The following is a 22,524-nucleotide window of genomic DNA, read 5'->3' on the forward strand; positions in this document are numbered from 1 at the left end:
CACATTCACCCTGCCTGTCATTAAAGATAAGCACTGCAGCATCCCTGACCACAGGCGCTTGTCCATGTGTCGGTGGTCAAGTGGACCTTGCAGCAAAGCGCAGAGCTCTGGGCCCGACTGATGTTATGGGACACATGCAGGCGCAAGGCAGAGACAGCACACCAAGAGAAGTAGTAACGGCTAGGCCCAGCATAGGGAGGTGCCCCAGCTGCCATCTGCTGACGGAAGGCCTGGGTCTCCAGAAGCATAAACAAACACCAACATCTCCAGGGCCAGCAGTTTATCGATGAGGCTGTTACAGGCTTGGGCATGGGGGTGGGTTGTATTGTACTTCTGCCTGCAATGAAAAGCTTGGGAAATGTGGAGTGGCTGGGAAGAGGCGCATGATGGTGCAGGCCAAAAGGGCGCATGAGGGTGAACTCCCCAATGTGTCAGAGATAGGTGTGTAGGTGTCCTTGCATCATATACTTGCACCATATTTGGCTTTGGAAGTTAATTTTGTGCCAAAAAGTGGTTAAGACAGCGATCCCTCAGCTACTCCCGTTACACTGTCTATTGAAGTTACCATCTGTGGAAGTGGACCACCATTTCTAAGATCCCAAAGGAAGCAGGCAAGAGATGTGCAGTTCAGAAAAAAAGATGAGAAAATAAGTTTAGGCTGTAGAGCACAGAGGGATCGGAGAGGACAGAGCTGGTGTCGGCCAGGTATTCCCACAACATGCGCCTATACTTGTCCCTCCTGGTGACACTAGGCCCCTGAGTGGCAGTAATTTGTCCAGGGGGGCCATTAACGTGTTCCAGACCTAGGAATAAGTCTTCCAACAGGGTAGAGTTTTGCATGCCTTTGCTTCTACCCACTGTTTTTGCTGCTTAGCTTCCCTCCACATCTACTCTGCTTTCACCCCTAAACATCACCCCAGTTTATGCCTTTGCTTCTACCCAGGTTTTTTGTTGATTTAGCTTCCCTCTACATCTACACTGCTTTAGCCCCTAGACATCACCCCTGTCCATGTGGGGTCGGTGGCCTCGTCATCCACCAACTCCTCTTCCAATTGCGCACTGCCCCCTTACTGCAAACCGCACATGACCACAGCTTGCCTTGATGGCAACTGTGTCTCATGATCCCCACTTAGGTCCAGACAAGTCGGTGGCGGGTCCAAAACCCCAAAATTGGAAGGAAATGGCAGATGCTGCAGTATTTCTAACACCTGTTCCTGGTGCTCGGGCCTGGTCTGTGTTGTACCCTGCACCCTGCTTAACGCATCTGCCATATCCGAAGTTGTGCTGAGCGCATGCTAATGTTTCGTGTCCAGTGCAATGGATGGGATGGGATTTCACATAAGTCTGCCACCCATGGCCACTCATGGTTGAGCAACTGAGGGAGTTGACTTTGACGAACCCGAGGGTTTTGGAGTTGGAACTACATCAAAGGTCTGTGCTGCTCACACACTCTGCTCAACACATGATATGTTTAGTGCCAGCAGTGTGGAGACGTCGCACAACAGCCGTTGTTCCAGCAGGTACAGGCGTTGTAGGAGTGCATAGAGGCTAGCAGCGGCAACTATACACTTTAAAAACTATCCGCACAAGCGCCACACTTTCACCAGTAGCTCAGGAACATTGGGGTACCTTTTTCAAAAGATTAGCAGCAATGAGTTAAAAACGTGGCCCAGGCATGGAATATGTTGCAGGCTGCCAAGCTACAGAGCCAATCCCAGGTTACGGCCATTATCACACATGACAACATGCCTGGGCCCAGGTGCAGTGGCAAAAACCACATTGCCGTCTCATCGAGGATGGCATGACTCACTTTGTAGGCAGTGTGCTGTCTGGCCCCCAAGCTGATGAGCTTCAGCACGGCCCGCTGACGTCTCCCCACACCAGTGTTGCAGCGTTTCCAGCTCGTAGCTGGGGTCAATTTAACAGCGGAGGAGGGTGGTGTTTCAGCCCTCCTCCCAGGAATGTTGTGTGGGGAGACAAGTCAGGCCACCACATTTTGCGACCCGGTCCACGCCTCAACTACATTCAACCACTGTGCCCAAATTGAAAGGTAGCGTCCCTGTCCGCATGCACTTGTCCATTCGTAACTGGTCACATGGAACTTTAGGGCTAAGCGCTGAATTTAGGGACCGCCTCATGTTTGGGGGAAAGTGCTGGTGTGGACGGCACAGTGCGGTGGCGCAGTAGACACTCTGCCCAAAAAGGGCAGAGTGTCCCCCAGCCGGGATTCCAACATCTCCTGGGCCAGATTTCTTGAGATGAGGCCGTTGAAGCCTTGGGCATGTGGGTGGGTTGCGCTGTACTTTAGCATGAAATGAAAGGCTTGGGAGATGGGGAGTTGCTGGGAAGAGGCGCATGATGGCGCGGGCAAAAGGAGAAATGGCAGGAAAAGGTGAGGATAAGGGTGAACTCCCCAAAGTGTCAGAGGCAGATGTGGAGGTGTCCTGGCTCCTGGTCTGGACTGCAGCGCCAGCCCTGTCAACAGTGGAAGAGGCAGTGGCCGCCAGGCCAAACGACGATTATCCTGCGCTTGCTCTCACCCACTGAGCCCAGGGCTTGCCTTCCAAATGATGGCACCCGCAAGAGGTGGTGAGATTCCTCTCCGCAGATCTCCAAACCATCTTGGACTTGCAAATTGCACTAAATTTGTCATGTAACTGACATGTATATGATGAGTCTATCCATTGTCTGTTCATTTTGGTGAAAGTCAGCCTGTCAGCTGACAGACAGCTGTGCTTGTCAGTGATGATGTCACCGGCTGCTTGTACCCCCAGTTTTTGCTGCTTAGCTTGCCTCCACATCCACACTGCTTTTGCCCCTACACATCACCCCTATCCATGCCTGTGCCTCTAGCCATAAGTCTGCCACCCATGGAAACTCATGGTGCAGAAAGTGAGGGAGCTGACTCTGAGGAACCCTTGGGTTTTGTAGCTGGTACTCCATCAAAGGTCTCTGCAGCTCACACACCCTGCTGAACATACGGTATCTAGGGTTAGAGCGTGTGGTGACCTCGCACAACAGTAGGTGCTTCAGGCAGATGTAGGCCTTGCTGGAGTGTATTGCGGCTAGCTCCAGGTACTGTAGACTTGGGAAAGTGGGTGTCCAAGTGCCGCACTTTCACCCTTAGCTCAGCTAATTTGGGGTATGTTTTTAAAAATCATTGCACCACTACATTGAACATGTGGGCCAGGCATGGAACGTGTTGGAGGCTGGCAAGCTCCAGAGCCCTCCAACAAGCTAAAAAACCTGGCCCCAGGGGCAGCGGGGATAAACAAATTGCCATCTCATCCAGGATGGCATCCCTGACCTCAGAGGCAGTGTGCTGTCCGTCTCCCAAGCTGATGAGCTTCAGCCCAGCCTGCTGACGTCTCCCCACACCAGTGTTGCAGCGTTTTCAGCTCGTAGCTGGGGTCAATCTAACAGCGGAGGAGGAGGAGGGTGGTGTTTCAGCCCTCCTCCCAGGAATGTTTTGTGGGGAAACAAGTCAGGAAAATTCTTGAAACGGGAGAGTTTTGCATCTTTGCCCTTGCTGCCTATGGACATCCCTTTGCCTCTAGCCACCATTTTCCCTGCTTTGCTTGCCTCCACATCCACACTGCTTTTGCCCCTAGACATCACCCCAGTCCATGCCTTAGCTTGTACCCCCAGTTTTTCCTGCTTAGCTTGCCTCCACATCCACACTGCTTTTGCCCCTAGACATCACCCCAGTCCATGCCTTAGCTTGTACCCCCAGTTTTTCCTGCTTAGCTTGCCTCCACATCCACACTGCTTTTGCCCCTAGACATCACCCCAGTCCATGCCTTAGCTTGTACCCCCAGTTTTTCCTGCTTAGCTTGCCTCCACATCCACACTGCTTTTGCCCCTAGACATCATCCCTATCCATGCCTCTTCCCCTAGCCATAACTCTGCCACCCCTGGAAACTCATGGTGCAGAAACTTTGGTTGCTGACTTTGAGGAACCCTTGGGTTTTGTAGATGGAACTCCATCAAAGGTCTGTGCAGCTCACACACCCTGCTCAAGATATGGTATTGTAGGGTTTCAGCGTGTGTGAATGACGGACAACAGCCTGTGTTTGGACAGATGTAGGCCTTGCTAGAGTGTTTTTAGGCTAGCAGCGACTCCTGTGCACTTGCAAAAGTGGGCGCACAAGCGCCGCATTTTCAACAGTAGCTTCGGTACATTTGGGTATGTTTTTAAAAAACTTTGCACCACTAGGTTAGACGTGGGCCAAACATGGAACGTGTTGGAGGCTGGCAAGCTCCAGAGCCGCTACCAGGTTCCAGCCATTATCACAGGCGTAAAAATGCCAGGCCCCAGGTGTAGCAGGGAAAAAAAAATGCCATCTCAGCCAGGATGGCATCCCTGACCTCGGAGGCACTGTGCTGTCTGTCCCCCAAGCTGATGAGCTTCAGCACCGCCTGCTGACGTCTCCCCACACCAGTGTTTTAGCGTTTGCCGCTAGTAGCTGTGGTGGAGGTTGCAGCGTCGTAGGGTTTCAGTCTACTCCTGCCATGAATTTTGGCCTGGGAGAGGAGATAGGCCACCCCAGTTTGCACCCGGGGAACAGACTCCACCACATTCACCCTGCCTGTCATTAAAGATAAGCACTGCAGCATCCCTGACCACAGGCGCTTGTCCAAGTGTCGGTGGTCAAGTGGACCTTGCAGCAAAGCGCGGAACTAAGGGCCCACCTGATGTTGAGTGACACGTGCTGGTGCAAGGCGGGGACGCCACACCGGGAGAAGTTGAGACGGCTAGGGACGGCATAGTGAGGTGCCACAGTTGCCATCAGGTCCGGGAAGGCGGGAGTTTCAACAAGCCGGAACGCCAACCTCTCCTGGGCCAGCAGTTTAGCGATGTTGGCGTTCTAGGCTTGCGTGGGTGGGTGGTTAGCGGTGTATTTCTGCCGGCGCTCCAATGTCTGAGAGATGGTGGGTTGTTGTAAAGAAGCGCCTGATGGTGCCTTTGATGGTGCAGGAGAAGGAGATAAGACAGAAACAGGGGAGGATGAGGGAGAAGTCAACAAAGTGGCGGAGGCAGATGAAGTGATGTCCTGGCTCGTCCTCTGGAGTGCATCGCCAGCACTGTGAGCAGAGGCAGTGGCATGAACGGCGGGCGACGTTTGTCCTGCCGTTGCTGCCTGCCACTGATTCCATTGCTTGGATTCCAAATGACGGTGCATTGAAGTGGTGGACAGGTTGCTCTTCTCAGGGCCCCTACTCGATTTCGAGAGGCAAATTGTGTAGACGACACTATATCTGTCCTCGGCGCATTCCTTGAAAAAACTCTACACCTTCAAGAAACGTGCCCTCGATGGGGGAGTTTTTCTGGGCTGGGTACAAAAGGGAACATCTTCGGACATTCCGGGTCTGGCCTGGCTTCGGCAAAGCAGCTGACCTCTGCCTCTGGACATGTCTCTGCCTCTAGCTACCCTTTTTGGTGCTGCACCTGCCTCAACATCCACACTACTTTCCCAGCTTGACATCTGCCTTGTCCAGGTGGGGTCGGTGTCCTCGTCGTCCACCACCTCCTCTTCCAACTCCTGTCTCGCCTCCTCCTCCTGCACAATGCGCATGTCAACTGGCTGCCCTGACAGCAACTGCGTCTCATCGTCGTCGATGAGGGTGGGTTGCTGGTCATCCGCCACCAAATCGACCGGAGATGGAATGGAGGAGACTCTAGTGTTTGAGCATCTGGACACAGATACTCGTCTGTTAGGTCCGTGGAATCGCGAAATGGAGGGGCAGGTTGCGGTACAGTCAAAGGAAGGGAGAACAGCTCTGGGGAGCAGGGACAGTTGGGGTTATTGTTCTGGGAAGATTGGGAATTTTGGGTGGAAGGAGAACAAGACTGTTGGGTAAGAGGAGGTAGAGGCTGCCTGGCTGGTGGACAATGTGCTTTAAGCGTTATCCGACAGCCATTGCAAGACCTGTTCCTGGTTCTCGGGCCTACTAATCTTTGTACCATTCAGCCTAGTTAATGTGGAACTTTTGTGCAAAGCGCAGAACTTAGGGCCCGCCTGATGTTAAGGGACACACGCTGGTACAAGGCTCAACTCACCCTAAGTGCCAAAAACACTGCTGGTGCAAGGCTCTACTCATGCCAAGGGCCTCAATCTCTGCTGGTAGCTCAGCTTAAGGTCATGTAACTTTGTTTGGAAGGGCTCATGTTAAGGGCTAGAAAAGTGAATTTTGGAAGGTCTTACCACATCACGCACACACACACACACACACACACACACACACACACACACACACACACTCAAAATGACAGTTAAGGGTGAGGGCTTTTGGATTTCCCATTGCCTATTCCATTTGTGGTTGTCATGGGGAACGTGATTTAAAGGGGTGGTTGTTACTGTTTGTTGAGCTTAAATTGGGGTTTGTGTCCATCCATTTGGGGAGTAAAGAAGGTTTCCAGGTATTTTCCCACTTTGATAGAGGTTTTTTTGAATGTGGAAAGTGTGTAGTTGTTAGGCTGTGATGTTGGGGTAATAGAGGGTCTTTGGTGTGTTAGATGCCCCCAGACATGCTTCCCCTGCTGTCCCAGTGTCATTCCAGAGGTGTTGGCATCATTTCCTGGGGTGTCATAGTGGACTTGGTGACCCTCCAGACACGGATTTGGGTTTCCCCCTTAACGAGTATCTGTTCCCCATAGACTATAATGGGGTTCGAAACCCATTCGAACACACGAACATTGAGCGGCTGTTCGATTCGAATTTCGAACCTCGAACATTTTAGTGTTCGCTCATGTCTATTAAATGACACTCATGAGAAGTTTATGTGGCCCAAAGCAGTCATGTATCTTTTGCACAATTTTATCGCCACTTCTCAGCAGTGCAGATGAGAAAGTGGGAAAATCACAAGATCAAGGTCATCCATCCAGTTATACTGCATGCTCCAAGGCGCTGCTCAACTAGTTTTGCTTTCTGGAAGTTGCTCTTGTTATATGATATTAGAAGGGGCTAAAGCTGGACACGCATCTGCAATAGTTGTTTGGGGGGGGGGGATCAGCCACCTTTGGCTCTCCAGCTGCTGTGAAACTACAACTCCCAGCATGCTCCATTCACTTCCATGGGAGCTCGAAGAACAACAGAGCAGTATGCATGCTCAGCTTGTCCAAGCATGCATGTGTTCTGAACAGGGAGAAGGGAGTAAGTTGCTTCCAGACACCTGGGGGGGGGGGGATTATCTCCTAAGAGGACATCTATTAAATCATGTGTCAGAGCAGAAGCAGTTTAGCACAGGGCGTTTGCTACTTTACAACAGAAGTCAATGGACAACATATGCAACTATGTATCACCCTGCAGGCTAAAGGGGTTGCCCACTATGGAAAATCCTTTTTGGTTAAGTTTAACCTGCTGGACCACCTGAAGCATTGCGCTTTGAATCAATGGTCCATTCATGTAATGCATGGATATGCCAGGTCCTGCAGGGTCACAGATGCCACTCACCAGTATCCAAGGCTCAGAGTTATTCTTTCACCCCTGAAAATAACTCAATGAGACGGCAGATACATGGGATATGCAACTAGTATTTACACTTACTGTAGAAGGCATTAAATGAGAAGGCGATGGATTGGACTTCTATCTTAAGTAGTCTATATTTATGCCTTGCAGTATGTCTATGTAAAATAAGAATTTAAAGGGGCTGCTCATATGTCTTTATGGGACTCCTCACTGGACTGTATTCTCCACCCTGAAGAAGGGGTCAAACCACATTTCTAATAATTACAACACTGCATGACAATCAGCCTCCAGACTGCGCCCTGCAGGCATGATATTGTGTGTGTCATTGCTTTCAAGATATTGACAGTATCTTACATTGCAAGGCAACTAGACAAGAAATGCAAGCTCTGTGCTTACAAATAAGCAGGTTTCAGGAGTCCTGCAACGCTCGCACATTTCACCTATGGAAAGAGCTGAGTCTACAAGAGATTACGCTGAATCTGTCCCTGTTTACTGCAAATGTGTCAAACAACCAGAAAAGAGAAATTCTGCAACTTCCTAAGATAGCTTGTGCTTCAATTTTTCACCATTTCAAGATCTCTGCCTTCCAGCAATAAATGGCAGCATTACGGTGCACATACAGAGGCTGTAAAACCCAGTCCTACTAAACACGGCCGCACAAATGTCTCCCCTGTTCTGATAGTTTACTACAATGGCTAACCTGAATAAGTTGTTGCAGCATGAAATCTTATCGCAGAGGACAACAAAAACCAAGGAAACGTCACTGAAAAATTACAGACGTTCAGTTTAAATCTGCTACAAGTCTATAGAAGAAGAAAGCTAAATCCAAAAACAAAAAGTTTCCAAACGTTGCAGAACTTATTACGCAGTTACTCTAAGGCATACATGTATACATAGCAAGGCTATGGTGGCTGTGTGACCTCTAGTATAGTTGAGTAACACACTCAAGAAAAAATGGGAATAGAAACCCATGCGCAGATGTGAACCGATTCAAAGCTAAAGGGATTTTATTCAAGGATACATGCACACAATCAGGATTTACATGCAAAGTATCTGCACCAAAATCCACATCTATACATTCGGAAAATGGCACTGGCTTGGATTTTGATGCAGTTTTTTTTAAATCCAAACTAAAAAAAAAAAAATTAAAAAAGTTAACATTTGCAAAGTTCAATTTCTGTGTGTGATATAAATTCACATGCTGTACATTACATAAATAATCTTGTTGACTTGTGTAGATTTTCCATATTGAAATCCATACCAAAAAATCCCCACGTGATCCCGAGATTGACCTTGAGATTGGTAGATATGGAGAATAGAACTAAGGCTATCTTGATTTCGGCTGAGAGGCGACCTTCTGAATCAGAAACCTCCTCCAGTAATCTATCAACAACAAAGACCAAGCAAACACTAAACCCCTTCTCTCCCGGCACAGTCTAGGGGGTCCAGGACGGCCAATTGTTGTCTATTTCTAGGGCTTGCAGAACTTTATTAATTTCTCATCCAATTCTAGATTTATTGCCCCTTTAAGGATATAAACTCCTGACACCACCTTGCCACGGGTTACACAATTCACCGCTGCAGGCGTTCGGTAGGCTTATAGCTATAGCAACCAGCATACGGGAACATCAGTGATAGAGGGAAGAGATGTAGCATTAACCCCGCGTTGTCCATCCCCAAGGAGCTTAATACAATTATACGCTCAAGAAAATTTTGCAAGAGAAGTTGCAAAGTACTGACCTGAAAAAGAATCTGAAGCAACATTTACAGGTCGGCCTTTTCATCTTCTGGCCCTCTGATGGACATCACAGGCAGGTTAGAGGGCGCTACACGGAGGACAGACCTTCTTCTACGCTTACACGGCAGACCTGCAGGCGACACAAGTTAGGGATAAATATGAGATGTAACCTTGGGGAGAATCATCCAATGACGGTATAGGCAGGAGATTCTTATACCGGGGGTACGAAGGGGTTAACTAGGTGACCTGCGCCTTTAGCTCATTGTCCCTGCTTGTGGGTACAAGTAAAGTCACATTCAGGAAGCTGTAGCCGCTTATGGTGGATTCTTTAGACACCCCAACAATAAACCAAGAAATCCTGAAGTAGCAGAGGCGAGGTGGTCACTTGGCACTGGCAAACTTCTCTCTACTACTGGTATTGAACTCTGCTAACACGAAACGTCGACTTCCGCCTCGGCCATCGCAGCTGCATCGTGGTTTTCCGCTATACAGAGGAAACCACTTCGAATATTCTGGGCACGAAAAATAGTAGCGAACAACCAGTGAAACCAACATGTCCCCGGGGAAGAAAGTTCCACCTTAATTTGTACCTATCTATCTGCCTTTCTTGCAGATGCTGTCACATCTCATGAAGAAAATGGCGCAGAATTGCGTAAAACTTAATGCTATAATGGAAACCAATGGACACCACTATAAGTCAAAGGGATCACCACGTTTTCTGCACCGCACCATCAGTGCCCACCAGATCCTACAGTCGTGTGAATAGATCCATTACATTTAAAGAGCCATGTGATATCCCGATACTAGACTGCCCTGTCATGTGAATAAGCCCTTAAGGGTCTCATGGCTTCCACTGCAAGGTCGGTCTTTTAGATGGTAAAAATAACACAGCGTGTAGAACTATTCTTAACATGAAAGACAACTTAATCTGCGACTAAGTCAACATAGTTACACTCCGTCCTGCAAAGCCCCAACCACTCACCCTAGCCGCGCTCAGCTCAACACACTCAGCTCTGCTACATCCCATTTCCACACATCCATATTTAACCTCATTAGCACGCTCAGCATTGACCATGAACTTTCTGGAATACATGACTTTCCAAATCCTCAAGACGCTGCAGTGCAGGACTGGAAGAAGTAATACGGCGACCTCCCAGGACTGGGAAATGTTGTAATAAGGGCACAGTATGAATAAAACATCCGTCATATCAGCCCCACTGTGATGAACTAGACAGCAGCCACTTTACAAATCCTTATGCGAGGAATCAAAAATAGAAATCCAAGACGCTGGTGCCAAAACGCGTTACCTTATCCGCTACCATGCCATGATCCGCGCTCTTTGAAGGAGTCGGGGTGTAGAATTTCTGGGATGGATGGAGACAATCACACGTTGTCCGGGCTGAACATTTCTCCATGTTGAGAAGTGTCAGAATTCACCTAGCTGTGGCTACTGCATATTTGCTGGGAGCTATGTGGCGGCGCTCCGCCTCGCTCCACATGTATTCTGCTGTGTAAGAGTCATGAGAAGGATCAGATGATTGTAAGAGGAGAGGGGAGGTGGAGAGAGGCCGGTGCTGGAGGCAGGACCACCGCTCACATTCTGCTATGGGCTTGTGTTACTGCTTGGCCAGCTGTGACTCTGCTCGGATGTCTGGCACAGCTAGATAGAGTTCCGTTGCTTGTATAGCGCCAACATATTCCATGGCGTTGTACATCAGCTCCAGCACCCAGTCCTGAATCCCCATAAACAAGTGATGAACATACAATCTTCACGCAGGGTCTGACCCAATATGATACGACTCAGCTTTCCCTAGTACAGAAAGGCATCCCTTTGCTCATTTTTTTTTTTATATCTGTTTCAGGGAAAGTTGGGTGAGAACCAATAGGGCAGTCATTATAGGTTACTTGGGTCTTTCCCAGGTCTGACCAGTTGGGGCAAGTTCACACAATGATTTAAGTGGATGGAAGCAGAATAGTAATAGCGAGGCCTGGCCACCGTATAGTCTGGGACCCATCTGCTCCTGGCACTGTATTCTCGAGGCTGCAACAGCTGATCAGTGGGGGTGCCAAGTGCAGGATGGCCACTAGAGATAGGTGAACTAAGACTCTTTTCGGGTTTGGATGGCGCGGGTCCAGATTTGTGTCAGGATATACAAGTTTGGATAGAGCCGGAAGTGAAATTATTATACGCTGGGGTTTAGCTCAAAAACCAAACAGTTTGGGATATTCGGCTCAAACCCGGATCGCACCCTCTTCAACGGCCCTAATCTGATGATCCTAAGGATGGCCAGTCAATAGCTATTCTTGGACAGCCCCTTTAAGGTTCATGCACATAGTCAGGAGTTACATATATCAGTATGTATACGCATTGTGTGGATTTTTGTGCGGATTTTCATACAAGTACATGCAGATTTTGGTGTGGATTTTGGCACGTAGATTTTGAAGCCATTTCTTTTTTGCATGCATGTTGTAAAATAAGAAATACATTGAAATGCTGCAGACTTTACAATCCATACCATAGATCCAGACCATACAGAACAAAATCTGCATCATCTACATCAGATATACTATTTCCCATGGACTTTAATGCTGACGGATTGAAATCAGCACCGAAAATCCGTACGTGACCTTGCTTGTGTACATGTACTCCTAAAGGGGTTGTCCAGCCATAGCAAGATACCTCCTTTGTAACTGCAAACAAGATTTGCTGTTCTGCCCTCTGTGACCCAGTTGGACGCGGGTACAAAGTAGCTTCATATACAAATGTCTGCGCACAACAGTACAGCTCTGTTCTGGGAATCTGGCACACAGTCAGGAGCTCGGTATTGTTCATGGCATTAGGGCTTTAATCTGTACTTGAGAGCACGAAGATGCCTTACAAGTCTCCTTATGTAAACTGGAGGAGAAACGTCTCCGGCATCAACCATCAATGGAAGCCATATGGCGCTCAATTCTGCCCTTACATTCAGGTAATCAAATCTCATTTTTTTATATCCATACAATCTTGTCACAAACATCTCTATCATATCCGTACAATGTAATCCCACATGTTTTTGCCATATCCATACAACGCACACGTTACACCTGACGGCATATGACTCGGCAAGCATTGTGGCACACCTTCCTCTTCGTGACAGCTCAGGTTGCACCAGTGTATTCTGGCAGTCTATTGTCAAGCTGACTACTCATAACATAGGGGCAACTGAGGTTACCCTGTACAAGGGCTCCACTGCAAAATACATTTCTGCACCCCTGAAGTGCAATGAGGTCACATTTGTGGAATATAAGAAAAAATAAAAGTTGTATAAGATTAAGAGAGGAGGTCTACTTTACTCCAAAAACAGCGCCAATCGCGTCCCGAGCGTGTGCCTGGCATTGCAGCATTCACTTGAATGGGACTGAACTGCATGAACAAGAGCGGTGCTATTTATTGGGATAGAAAGTGGAGCCCTATTTTTATCCCGCACAGCCCAGCAATAATCCCCCAAATAATGAATCCATATATTTTTATACTTTCTTTCAGTTGGCCCCATGCAAAAGATCCTGTAATACCAGACTCATAGACACGCCGCCATCACATACCACACCTTACATATTCATCTCGATACTCAAGGTTTAAGCTTTAGGTTTGGCTCACTGGGAACTTCCCCCGTGTAAAGTCACTTCTTCAGGTAACTGAGTGGACGAGACCGGCGGTGACTAGAACAGTATACCTGTATAGAGTAATGTTACAGGGCAAAGGCAAGGGTGTAGTAGAGGTAACACCCAAGCCCTGTCACCTGAGGGACCCGAGGGGTCCTACACTACTGGCTCTTAACTTTTCAAGCACCCAATAGTAAGAAAACATCCCAACTGAGCACCTCTAAAGGATCTCGTAAATGTTATCAAAATAAGACTTCATTTGGAGTCTCAGTTACGAAATGACTCCCTCAGTGCCCCTATATGTAATATAATGTCTCCCTCAGTGCCCTAAACAGTCCCTTCAGTGCACTCACATATAATGGTCCCCCCACTGCCCCTATGTAATATAATAACTCCCATAATACTCCCCTCAGTGCCCCAACATGTAGTATAATGGCACCCACACTCAGTAGAATGTCCTCCTCAGTGCCAACATAATGGTCCCCTCAGTGTCCTCTCATAATATAATGACCTCCAGTGACCTACACATAATAAAATGGCCCCCACAAAGCCCCCATGTAGTATAATGACTCCCATAGTGCCTCTATATATAAAATAATAACCACCACATATAAAGAGGAAATAGAAAGAAAAGGCTCAGCACATATAATGGCTCCTACAGTGTCCCCTGGGCCGGCAGAGAGGGGAGCAGCGCGGTGACATCTGAAGCTCCTCAGGATGGCAGTAACTGCGTTGAGCGCCCCCTTCAGTACTGATAGAAGTGCTCATTGCACTTGTAAAGTAAGGATGACATCCGTGGCAGTGCACAGACATTCATCCTTGGTGTGGGAGCCAGTGGTATAGACCGAGGCATTGCAGGGCATAAATGTACTCCTGGTTGGGAGCCACTGATCTAGACTGTGTAATAAACAACAGTAATATAAATGGTATATAGCATGTGGGGGAGGGGGAAGCTTCAGTCACCTACTCCCGTATGCACACTCACCTACTGGCACCAGATGGATTCACATGAATATAATACATCGAAGCATTAGCCAAATGTCCAACAAACTGGGCAGCCATTATTACAGAGGATGCAGAGGTAGAAGTATACAGCGTCTTATCTATAAGGGGCCCAAAGCTTGTCTGCCGCATAAGACAGTGACACATAAAGATCTATGATGGTTGCAAGAGAAGGGGAAGCAGTGGTCTACTGTCACCGACTGCCGGATGACAAAAATCTCTCAATTTAGAAACAGGGACATTTGCTGTGTGCAACTTGGTTTTGCAATGTGGACAGAACTGAATTTTTCCAGCACTGGGAGAAGGAGTTTTGTGCCAACAACACCCTCATTATATGGCGTCCCAGCTGAGATGCTGAAACAATCATGGGCACAGCGCAAGGAATGAGTTCAGCGGCAGGCCAGCTTCACAGCTGCCGAAAGGCAGGAGCAGGCGAATTATCGACGCCAACAATACGCTCATTATATGGTGTCCCAGCGAGCTGCTGAGATGCCGGAATAATCACAGGCACGGTGTGAGGAACAAGGTCAGCAGCAGGACCTACACAAAGAGAATTTAACAACGGTGCTCATCCAAAGGAGTGACGGGAGTAACATTCAGATGAGAGATAATGGTATTCGGCTATTGTTATTCTGTCTGTAAAATACATATAATAATATAATACATGGTCATGTAAATAGAGAGTAGAGATTCCCCAAGATGGTTATGTATCTTGTGAGGCCTGTTCACCGTACTAGAGGATTCTTAGACCATAATAGCCGCAGGCTCGCCTTGTGCTGCACTCCCTGACCTGTAGGGTTAATCTAGTAATACACAGCTCAGTCATAGTATACAGTCATAGTATATATCCATTAAGGCAAGGAGATATCTAGTACCACTTACCTGCAGGCAATGAAAAGTTAGATGGGATAGAATCCAACCTAATCCAATCTTGGTTCCCCCAGGAATCCTTATAACTGAGCCTGTAGCTATTATATTCAAGGCAAACTGCCTAAAAATAGTGGCATGTGTTACAATTGTCTATGTCCTATGGCCGGTATTACATGTTGCAGAGTGAAGATGTTCACATTATCATTTCTCGGTTGTAGAGACAGAAACCTTCTTAGATCTGTTTTCCAGCATCGCTTGCGGTTCCCTTTCTTTCCGACACTTACTGTAAGTCAATTAGAGAAATTCTCCTATATAAGGTGCCCGGTGGAAATGACTCCTGTAATAAACAGGAGTGAGCAATTAATACCCTGCAAGAAGATGGAGAGACTCTAGTGCTCTTTGGGAACTTTGCAACTCATGACCCATACTTAGGATTGGTGGGGGCCTGAATCCTGGCACCCCACAATCTGCTGGTTGAAGAGGTCATGCACTGCAGTCTTATTAACAGGCACAATTGTACAGTGGCTGTGCTGTACTACACAGTAACACAGTAAGCTGCACTACGTGGTATAGCCACTACAAAAGGATGGCGCTGTGCCTGGTAAACTATGAAGAGGCTGCAGCACTGGACCAAAAACCCCAACAGTAGAATCAAAGTATTACACAATTTCAATCAAGTAGCTGTCTGTGTAATACATGGATGTGTTGAGTCCTCCAAAGTATGTGCGGCTCTTGTAGCTATTCTCTGCCGATAAATGATGGTCCGGACTGGGGGAAGCTTTTTTTTTTTTTTTAATACTGAAAATGGGTTCCTGCGTGCAGTATGTGTGAACTATCCCTCATTTCCTTTCACCCCATGGCTCATGTTCTTCAGCCAGGCTGTAATAAACAATATAGTAAGGTGTGAAAGTCAACTACCTCAAGTCCCATAGGGAATAGGTCCCCATCATGTCCACTAGACCATTTAATACCTATTATTACTGTCACTGCAGAAAGCAGGCTCTATATCCTCCACTTACTCTGTGTCTTACGTTAGATTGTCCTGGACATTGGGATATAGTCATTCATTTACAAGGGTCTATGCGCCAATTCACTTTTTTTTACTATTGTGTAGGGAGAGTTTTGTTGGACATTTTTGGAATATATTTTATTAACCTATTTTACTTCCTTTCAATAGAACACAGGCTCTTAAGTTCTCCCTAGAAACGCAAAGTGCTGCCAGGGGAATTCTGTACACAATGGGGCAGATCTATTAATAGGTCTTAAAGGAAAACCTGTCTTTGTTGCCCATAGCAAGAGAGAGGTGATGTGACTGGTTGCTGCTCAGTGTCTATGGACTCTCCCTGGCAGCACACAGAGCCTTGCTAGGGATAACTTTGGAGCTTTTTTTCTATTAAAAATCGGTCAATGCAATCTATTACAAAAACATTCACCAACCCCCCCCCCCCCTTTACACACTAACATTAAAAAAAGGGAAATAAATACAGTTCAATGGTCTTCCTGGCATAATGAAATAAATAATAGATCTATACCCATGATGATCACCTGCTAGACACCATCACTCTCTTTGTCCTGCTGGACACCCAAGAAACAGCAAATCTGGTGCAAGCAGTGGCCGAGGAAGCAAGGAACATACAGGACCTGGTGACTATTGGCACAGCAGCAGCTAGGGGTTGGTCGATGTGAGGATCACTGTTATTTACTTACTTATTCCTTGCTGATCATTCAGCAAACAAAAGTTCTCCCGGACAACACCTTTAATATACAATCTCACTATACAGAGCACAATATTAGGGATTATGCACCCTTCCTGGTGAAGACAGGCTAACAATTGGAAACTTCAATACTGTAAACCCTTGGCTCTATGCCGGAACTTACGAGAAGCCATACATTCCTATGTCATGTGGTCACTGACTGGTCACATTATTAATACCTATGGGGTAGAAAGAAACTGCCAAGCACCGCACTCCTCTGTCTGTCAGTTTAATAGACTTTCACTGGGACAGTCTATGTACATGCTCGACCAACAATCTCGACTGCACGGTGAGGGCTTGGGACCTCCAGATTAAGAAAAGATAAGATAATCCTTTAATAGTCCCACAGTGGGGAAATTTCAGTATGTTACAGCAGCAAAGTAATACAGATACAGGATAATACACAGTAATATATTACAGAAGGAGACACACATAAACTGAGAAGAGAAGATATACTAGGAGTCCATAGCAGCTAAGGAACAGAAGAAAGAAGGAAGACTTCATAGTCATTAGTGATCCATGTACAGCCTATTGACAAGTGTCTCTGGGATAGGAATAAAAAGCAAACTGTTCTTTTCATATAACATTCAGCCGACCCTAAAGAAACCATTTATGAATAAAACTAGAAAAATTTTAATTTACGATTTTCACCTTTAAGGTCCTGTTCTCATGGTGGAATTTGGCACAGATTTTGGCACATCAAAATCAAATTCCATCCTGAATCTGCCTCGCATTGTTTTCAATGGGAAGTAGAGATCAAAGCAGAGCGGTGAAAAAACAAGTGTCCTCCTCCTTCTGTGATGGATTCAGATGGAGAACACTAGACACGTGACATTGTGCTGACTATCCCCATTCATCGGAGACTAATTAATGGGGAAAAGTTGGAGTGGAAATGGAAGATGAATTTGAGGCAGAAGTTCACTTCAAAGTCCTCTTCCATTTCCAACATGAGAACATACCCTAAGAAAAGCCTTCTACCTTGGACTTGGAGACCTCTACTGTCCTTGAGCCACATTCTTCTGAACTTACCAATTTGGGCAGACCAGGGGAAAATTTTATGAGCGTGGCGTCTCCTAACTCTCCTCCGTGAGATGACGTCAGGTAAGGACACGATGGATCCAATTATTAAGAGATACGGCTCCAGTAAAGTAATCTGGACTTTATTCCCTCTCTTGGTACAAAGCAGATCACCCTTGACTGAAGCAAGCATGCACCTTTATGGTGGAAAGGGTGGTGGACAAATCTGTAGCAGAGCCCTCCACCCATCATGTGACATTTATATAGGGTAATATCAGCCATACACATGTAGCTTCGACCCATCACAGATGAAGATTTCCAACCTGGTCAACCACATTTTTGTTCACAAAAGTTCTCTGTTCGCCATAAAAAAAAAAAAAAAAAAAAAAAAAAAAAAAATCACACTCATTCAGTTGGCTGAAATTTTGGCCGACTTATCATGGGTATGCAGCATTACACATCTCCTTGGTGGTTTGCTACACATATGGACTTGTGTAATCTTATCTAGTACATACAGATGGCTTGGCGTCCCAGGATCATGGAGAACAGAATATACCCATCTATGAAGATAAGGTGCAGAAATCAGCAAGGCTCAGCAATGTCTGCTCTGCCAGCTCCAGATCTGCTCCACATCCTACATAACATGCACTTTCCACAACTAAGCACTTTCCATTCACACATCACCAGTCACAACTTGCTGTTTTTTAATCTTTAAAGCATAGCTTTTCTGTCTCAATACGGGTAATTATACAGAACAAAGCTGTAATGTAATATGTAGCCTACCGTATACCACTGCGTTGATTAACCCTACATATATGGGAGGGGGGTGCAGATTGTCCATGAATACATAATAATGGCTTAAGTCATCAATATCAGATTGGTGAGGGTCCAACACCCAGAAACCAATCATCTCATATTTGTACAATGTAAGGAGCCAGAAGCAGATGCCTCCATATACTGTGCAATGACCATGCCGTACTATTGCAGTTGTGCTCCCTCCAACCACTAGGACAAGGGTCTCGAATGGGTCAGTTATCTCTCTTCGCTCTGTGGCTTCAATCATAGTACAGTATGGCACCAACAAAAACAGCCACCTTCATGTTTGTAGATACTATAGGGGTCAAGCCGAGATATCCCCTATTGAGCTATGGTGCTCCCATATAGGGTGCGTTCTTGGTCTTCCACTCCTGTTCTTGGGATTGGTGGAAGTCCCACCTATCGACGGGGGATAACTTCATAATTTGGTACAACCCCATTCTAGTGATTGTAGTCTCTCCATGACCAGATATTGATCACTCTAGAAGACCTCAGCATTAAAAGCTGAAGGGGTATGGTGCATGGAAACCCACGTGTCTTTCGTTCTAATGACTAATGGGTGTCCTCATGCACCTTGAAGGCGTTTCACCTCCTCAGACCTCTGCCAAATCAGTTGATCGAAGGGGCTAAGGCGATGTTTAGACACAGCGCCATACATTTACTGGTGACGTTTCCTCTGTCTCATTCACTTGTATGAAGATAATACCAGATAGGCCATTAAAATTATAGCACTGGAAACCCTTGCACTATACGTTGATTCTCGGATTGTTACAACAGTATTAGGAAGCTCAGCACAACCAATGCAGGTTTTCCTGGAATAACCACAAGAGTACATTTTCCGAGAAGAAAGCTTCAATTACAGAAAAGTGGTTTTTTTCCCCATTAAAAACCCACTCAATTAGAAAATCGTTTTAAATTATTCCCGAACTTGTTCCCATCTTCTCTTCGGTATCAGATCGGTAGCCGTCTGACACATGGACTCTAGAACAATCTTCTAGTGCAGGCCACCTCTGGTGCCGGAACCAAAACGGAGTCAGAAACAGAAGGCTCCGTCCACTGTAGAGCAGGGGTGCCGGAGAACAGCAGCCACTGCCGCTATAGAGTGGACAGAGCTTTCTAGTTCCAGCTCTGTCCTCTGTATAAGTTTCAGAACCAGAAACTGCCCAGAACAGCTGATCATTGTAGGGTCGGGTGTTCATACCGAGGGATAGGTCATTAGGATCAAAGATTCCCCCCTCCAACATGAAAAATCCCTTTCACCCCCCAAAACAAAATATAGTCTAAGACTGGACATGCTGAAGTCCACCTTGTTCCATCCTTCTTCCCTTGCCAACATCTGCCTTCAGAGTTCTAATATCCATATACCGCCATTAGATGTTTGGTGGGTCTTGCCAAAACTTGTAGGAGGGTTGACCAACAATCTTCTAATGTGTATCACCATCTTATGTGCTCTGTATGGCCACGAGACTCATCTTACACCTCTGTATGGCCACAAGCATCAAAAGCACTCACAATAGATCACCTATGGTCTCCAAACGTTTCTGGGAAACACAATTATCCAAAAATCTAGATTTCATCCATTCCAATTCTAAAATTGGATTTTTTTTTAAGTACATTTCATCTTCGATTATAAGTGGTACCAGATGGGGGTCTTGTGGACACCTCTCCCCTTCCTTATTGAAAGTTCCTATATGCACAGAAATATCAAGGTTAGTAATAGTCAGCCACGCCTGGCTGTTCACATACATATTAGATTGTGGGGTTTCCAAATTGGGAGTCTAGCAGATGACACACTGGTGGCTTATCCTTGCCCAAAACCTTTCATTGAAACCAGTCATTGCAAATCAAGTGAGTACAGCAAATAGAAGTGGCTAAAAAACTCATGTGTAGACCCAACCCAAGACGTATGGTTTCATTGATGATTTTGAAGACCCAGTGGATCATCTTACATTTATATAGCGTCCTGGACTTTCTTCTGAAGGAAATTGTCAGGCACAAAACAAAGGGTCAGAATGATGGATTTCCACAAGGTTGGTGGTTTGATATGTGATAAAATGTACTTCACTCTCCCACATCACAATACAGGCATGCTAGATAAGGCCAAGGAGATCAGAAGGAACAGCTGTATGCTGAACAAGCAAACCAGCTACAAACATCAGTAGTCTCTCGTGCCGCCATCCCTTCATCAGCAAACAGCCTATGTGTGACAGCTACATATGGTTGTGTAATGGTTAATGTATCACTGAGGTCAAAGACTCAGACTAGATCCTTCTGAATAGTAAACCATTCCCTACAGGGGGATAAACTGCTTGGCCGAGCTGAGTGTGCAAGTGGATAGGGAACACAGACATAGGCAGTATTATAGTAGTTATATTCTTGTACATAGGAGCAGTATTATAGTAGTTATATTCTTGTACATAGGAGCAGTATTATAGTAGTTATATTCTTGTACATAGGAGCAGTATTATAGTAGTTATATTCTTGTACATAGGAGCAGTATTATAGTAGTTATATTCTTGTACATAGGACTTAGTATTATAGTAGTTATATTCTTGTACATAGGAGCAGTATTAAAGTAGTTATATTCTTGTACATAGGAGTAGTATTATAGTAGTTATATTCTTGTACATAGGAGCAGTATTATAGTAGTTATATTCTAGTACATAGGACGTAGTATTATAGTAGTTATATTCTTGTACATAGGGGCAGTATTATAGTAGTTATATTCTTGTACATAGGAGCAGTATTATAGTAGTTATATTCTTGTACATAGGAGCAGTATTATAGTAGTTATATTCTTGTACATAGGAGCAGTATTATAGTAGTTATATTCTTGTACATAGGACGTAGTATTATAGTAGTTATATTCTTGTACATAGGAGGCAGTATTATAGTAGTTATATTCTTGTACATAGGAGTAATATTAGAGTAGTTATATTCTTGTACATAGGAGCAGTATTATAGTAGTTATATTCTTGTACATAGGAGCAGTATTATAGTAGTTATATTCTTGTACATAGGAGCAGTATTATAGTAGTTATATTCTTGTATATAGGAGCAGTATTATGGTAGTTATATTCTTGTACATAGGAGTGGTATTATAGTAGTTATATTCTTGTACATAGGAGCGGTATTATAGTAGTTATATTCTTGTACATAGGGGCAGTATTATACTAGTTATATTCTTGTACATAGGAGGCAGTATTATAGTAGTTATATACTTGTACATAGGGGGAAGTATTATAGTAGTTATATTCTTGTACATAGGAGTAATATTAGAGTAGTTATATTCTTGTACATAGGGGGAAGTATTATAGTAGTTATATTCTTGTACATAGGAGTAATATTATAGTAGTTATATTCTTGTAGATAGGGGCTGTATTATAGTAGTTATATTCTTGTACATAGTGGTAGTATTTAGAGATGAGCAAACAGTGTTCTATCGAACACATGTTCGATCGGATATCGGGCTGTTCAATGTGTTCGATTCGAATCGAACATCACGTGGCAAACTCCAAAAAAATTTGATTCCCCTCCCACCTTCCCTGGCGCTTTTTTTGCACCAATAACAGCGCAGGGGAGGTGGGACAGGAACTACGACACTGGAGGCATCGGAAAAAATCGGAAAAAGTCATTGGCTGCCGAAATCAGGTGACCTCCATTTTAGACGAATAGTGGATTTCAAATCCGGGTCATATGAGAATGTGAACTTTGTGACTAAGAGACAGGGATAGCTGTACAGGCAGGGATAGCTAGGGATAACCTTTATTTAGGTAGGAATGTTATTAAAAATAACTTTTTGGGGCTCTATCGGGTGTGTAATTGTAATTTTTGTACATAAACTTTTTCCCATAGGAATGCATTGGCCAGCGCTGATTGGCCAGAGTACGGAATTCAACCAATCACCGCTGGCTCTGCTGGAGGAGGCGGAGTCTAAGATCGCTCCACACCAGTCTCCATTCAGGTCCGACCTTAGACTCCGCCTCCTCCGGCAGAGCCAGCGCTGATTGGCCGAAGGCTGGCCAATGCATTCCTATTGGTAGCAGTGCTGAGCCAGTTCTGCTCAACTACACCGTGTGCCGGTCAGCCCATCTGATATAGCAGAGCCGAGTCTGCACACTCGGCTCTGCTACATCTGATGTAGCAGAGCCAAGTGTGCATAAGGGTTCTAGTGCACCCTCGGCTCTGCTACATCAGATGGGCTGACCGGCACACG

The 22,524-nt window shown here is 45.8% G+C and overlaps 1 protein-coding gene across 4 annotated transcripts in view; it reads right to left on the reverse strand.

The window, feature by feature from the left end:
- ST3GAL5 (ST3 beta-galactoside alpha-2,3-sialyltransferase 5) overlaps positions 1-22,524 on the reverse strand; it is a 57,661-nt gene that overhangs the window by 27,645 nt on the left and 7,492 nt on the right. The window contains exons 1-2 of one of the 4 annotated variants that reach the window (XM_075261179.1): positions 10,515-10,728; positions 9,210-9,337 (exon numbers count right to left, since the gene is read on the reverse strand). In XM_075261179.1, coding sequence (XP_075117280.1) covers positions 9,210-9,253 — 44 coding nt within the window. In that variant the 5' untranslated portion in view covers positions 9,254-9,337; positions 10,515-10,728. Of the gene's footprint in view, positions 1-9,209; positions 9,338-9,424; positions 9,537-10,189; positions 10,455-10,514; positions 10,729-22,524 lie in introns of those variants that run through there. The other 3 variants (XM_075261197.1, XM_075261204.1, XM_075261188.1) reach the window with 3 other exon arrangements.

This window comes from Leptodactylus fuscus, chromosome 1, assembly GCF_031893055.1.
Source record: "Leptodactylus fuscus isolate aLepFus1 chromosome 1, aLepFus1.hap2, whole genome shotgun sequence".
NCBI classification, from domain to species: domain Eukaryota; kingdom Metazoa; phylum Chordata; class Amphibia; order Anura; family Leptodactylidae; genus Leptodactylus; species Leptodactylus fuscus.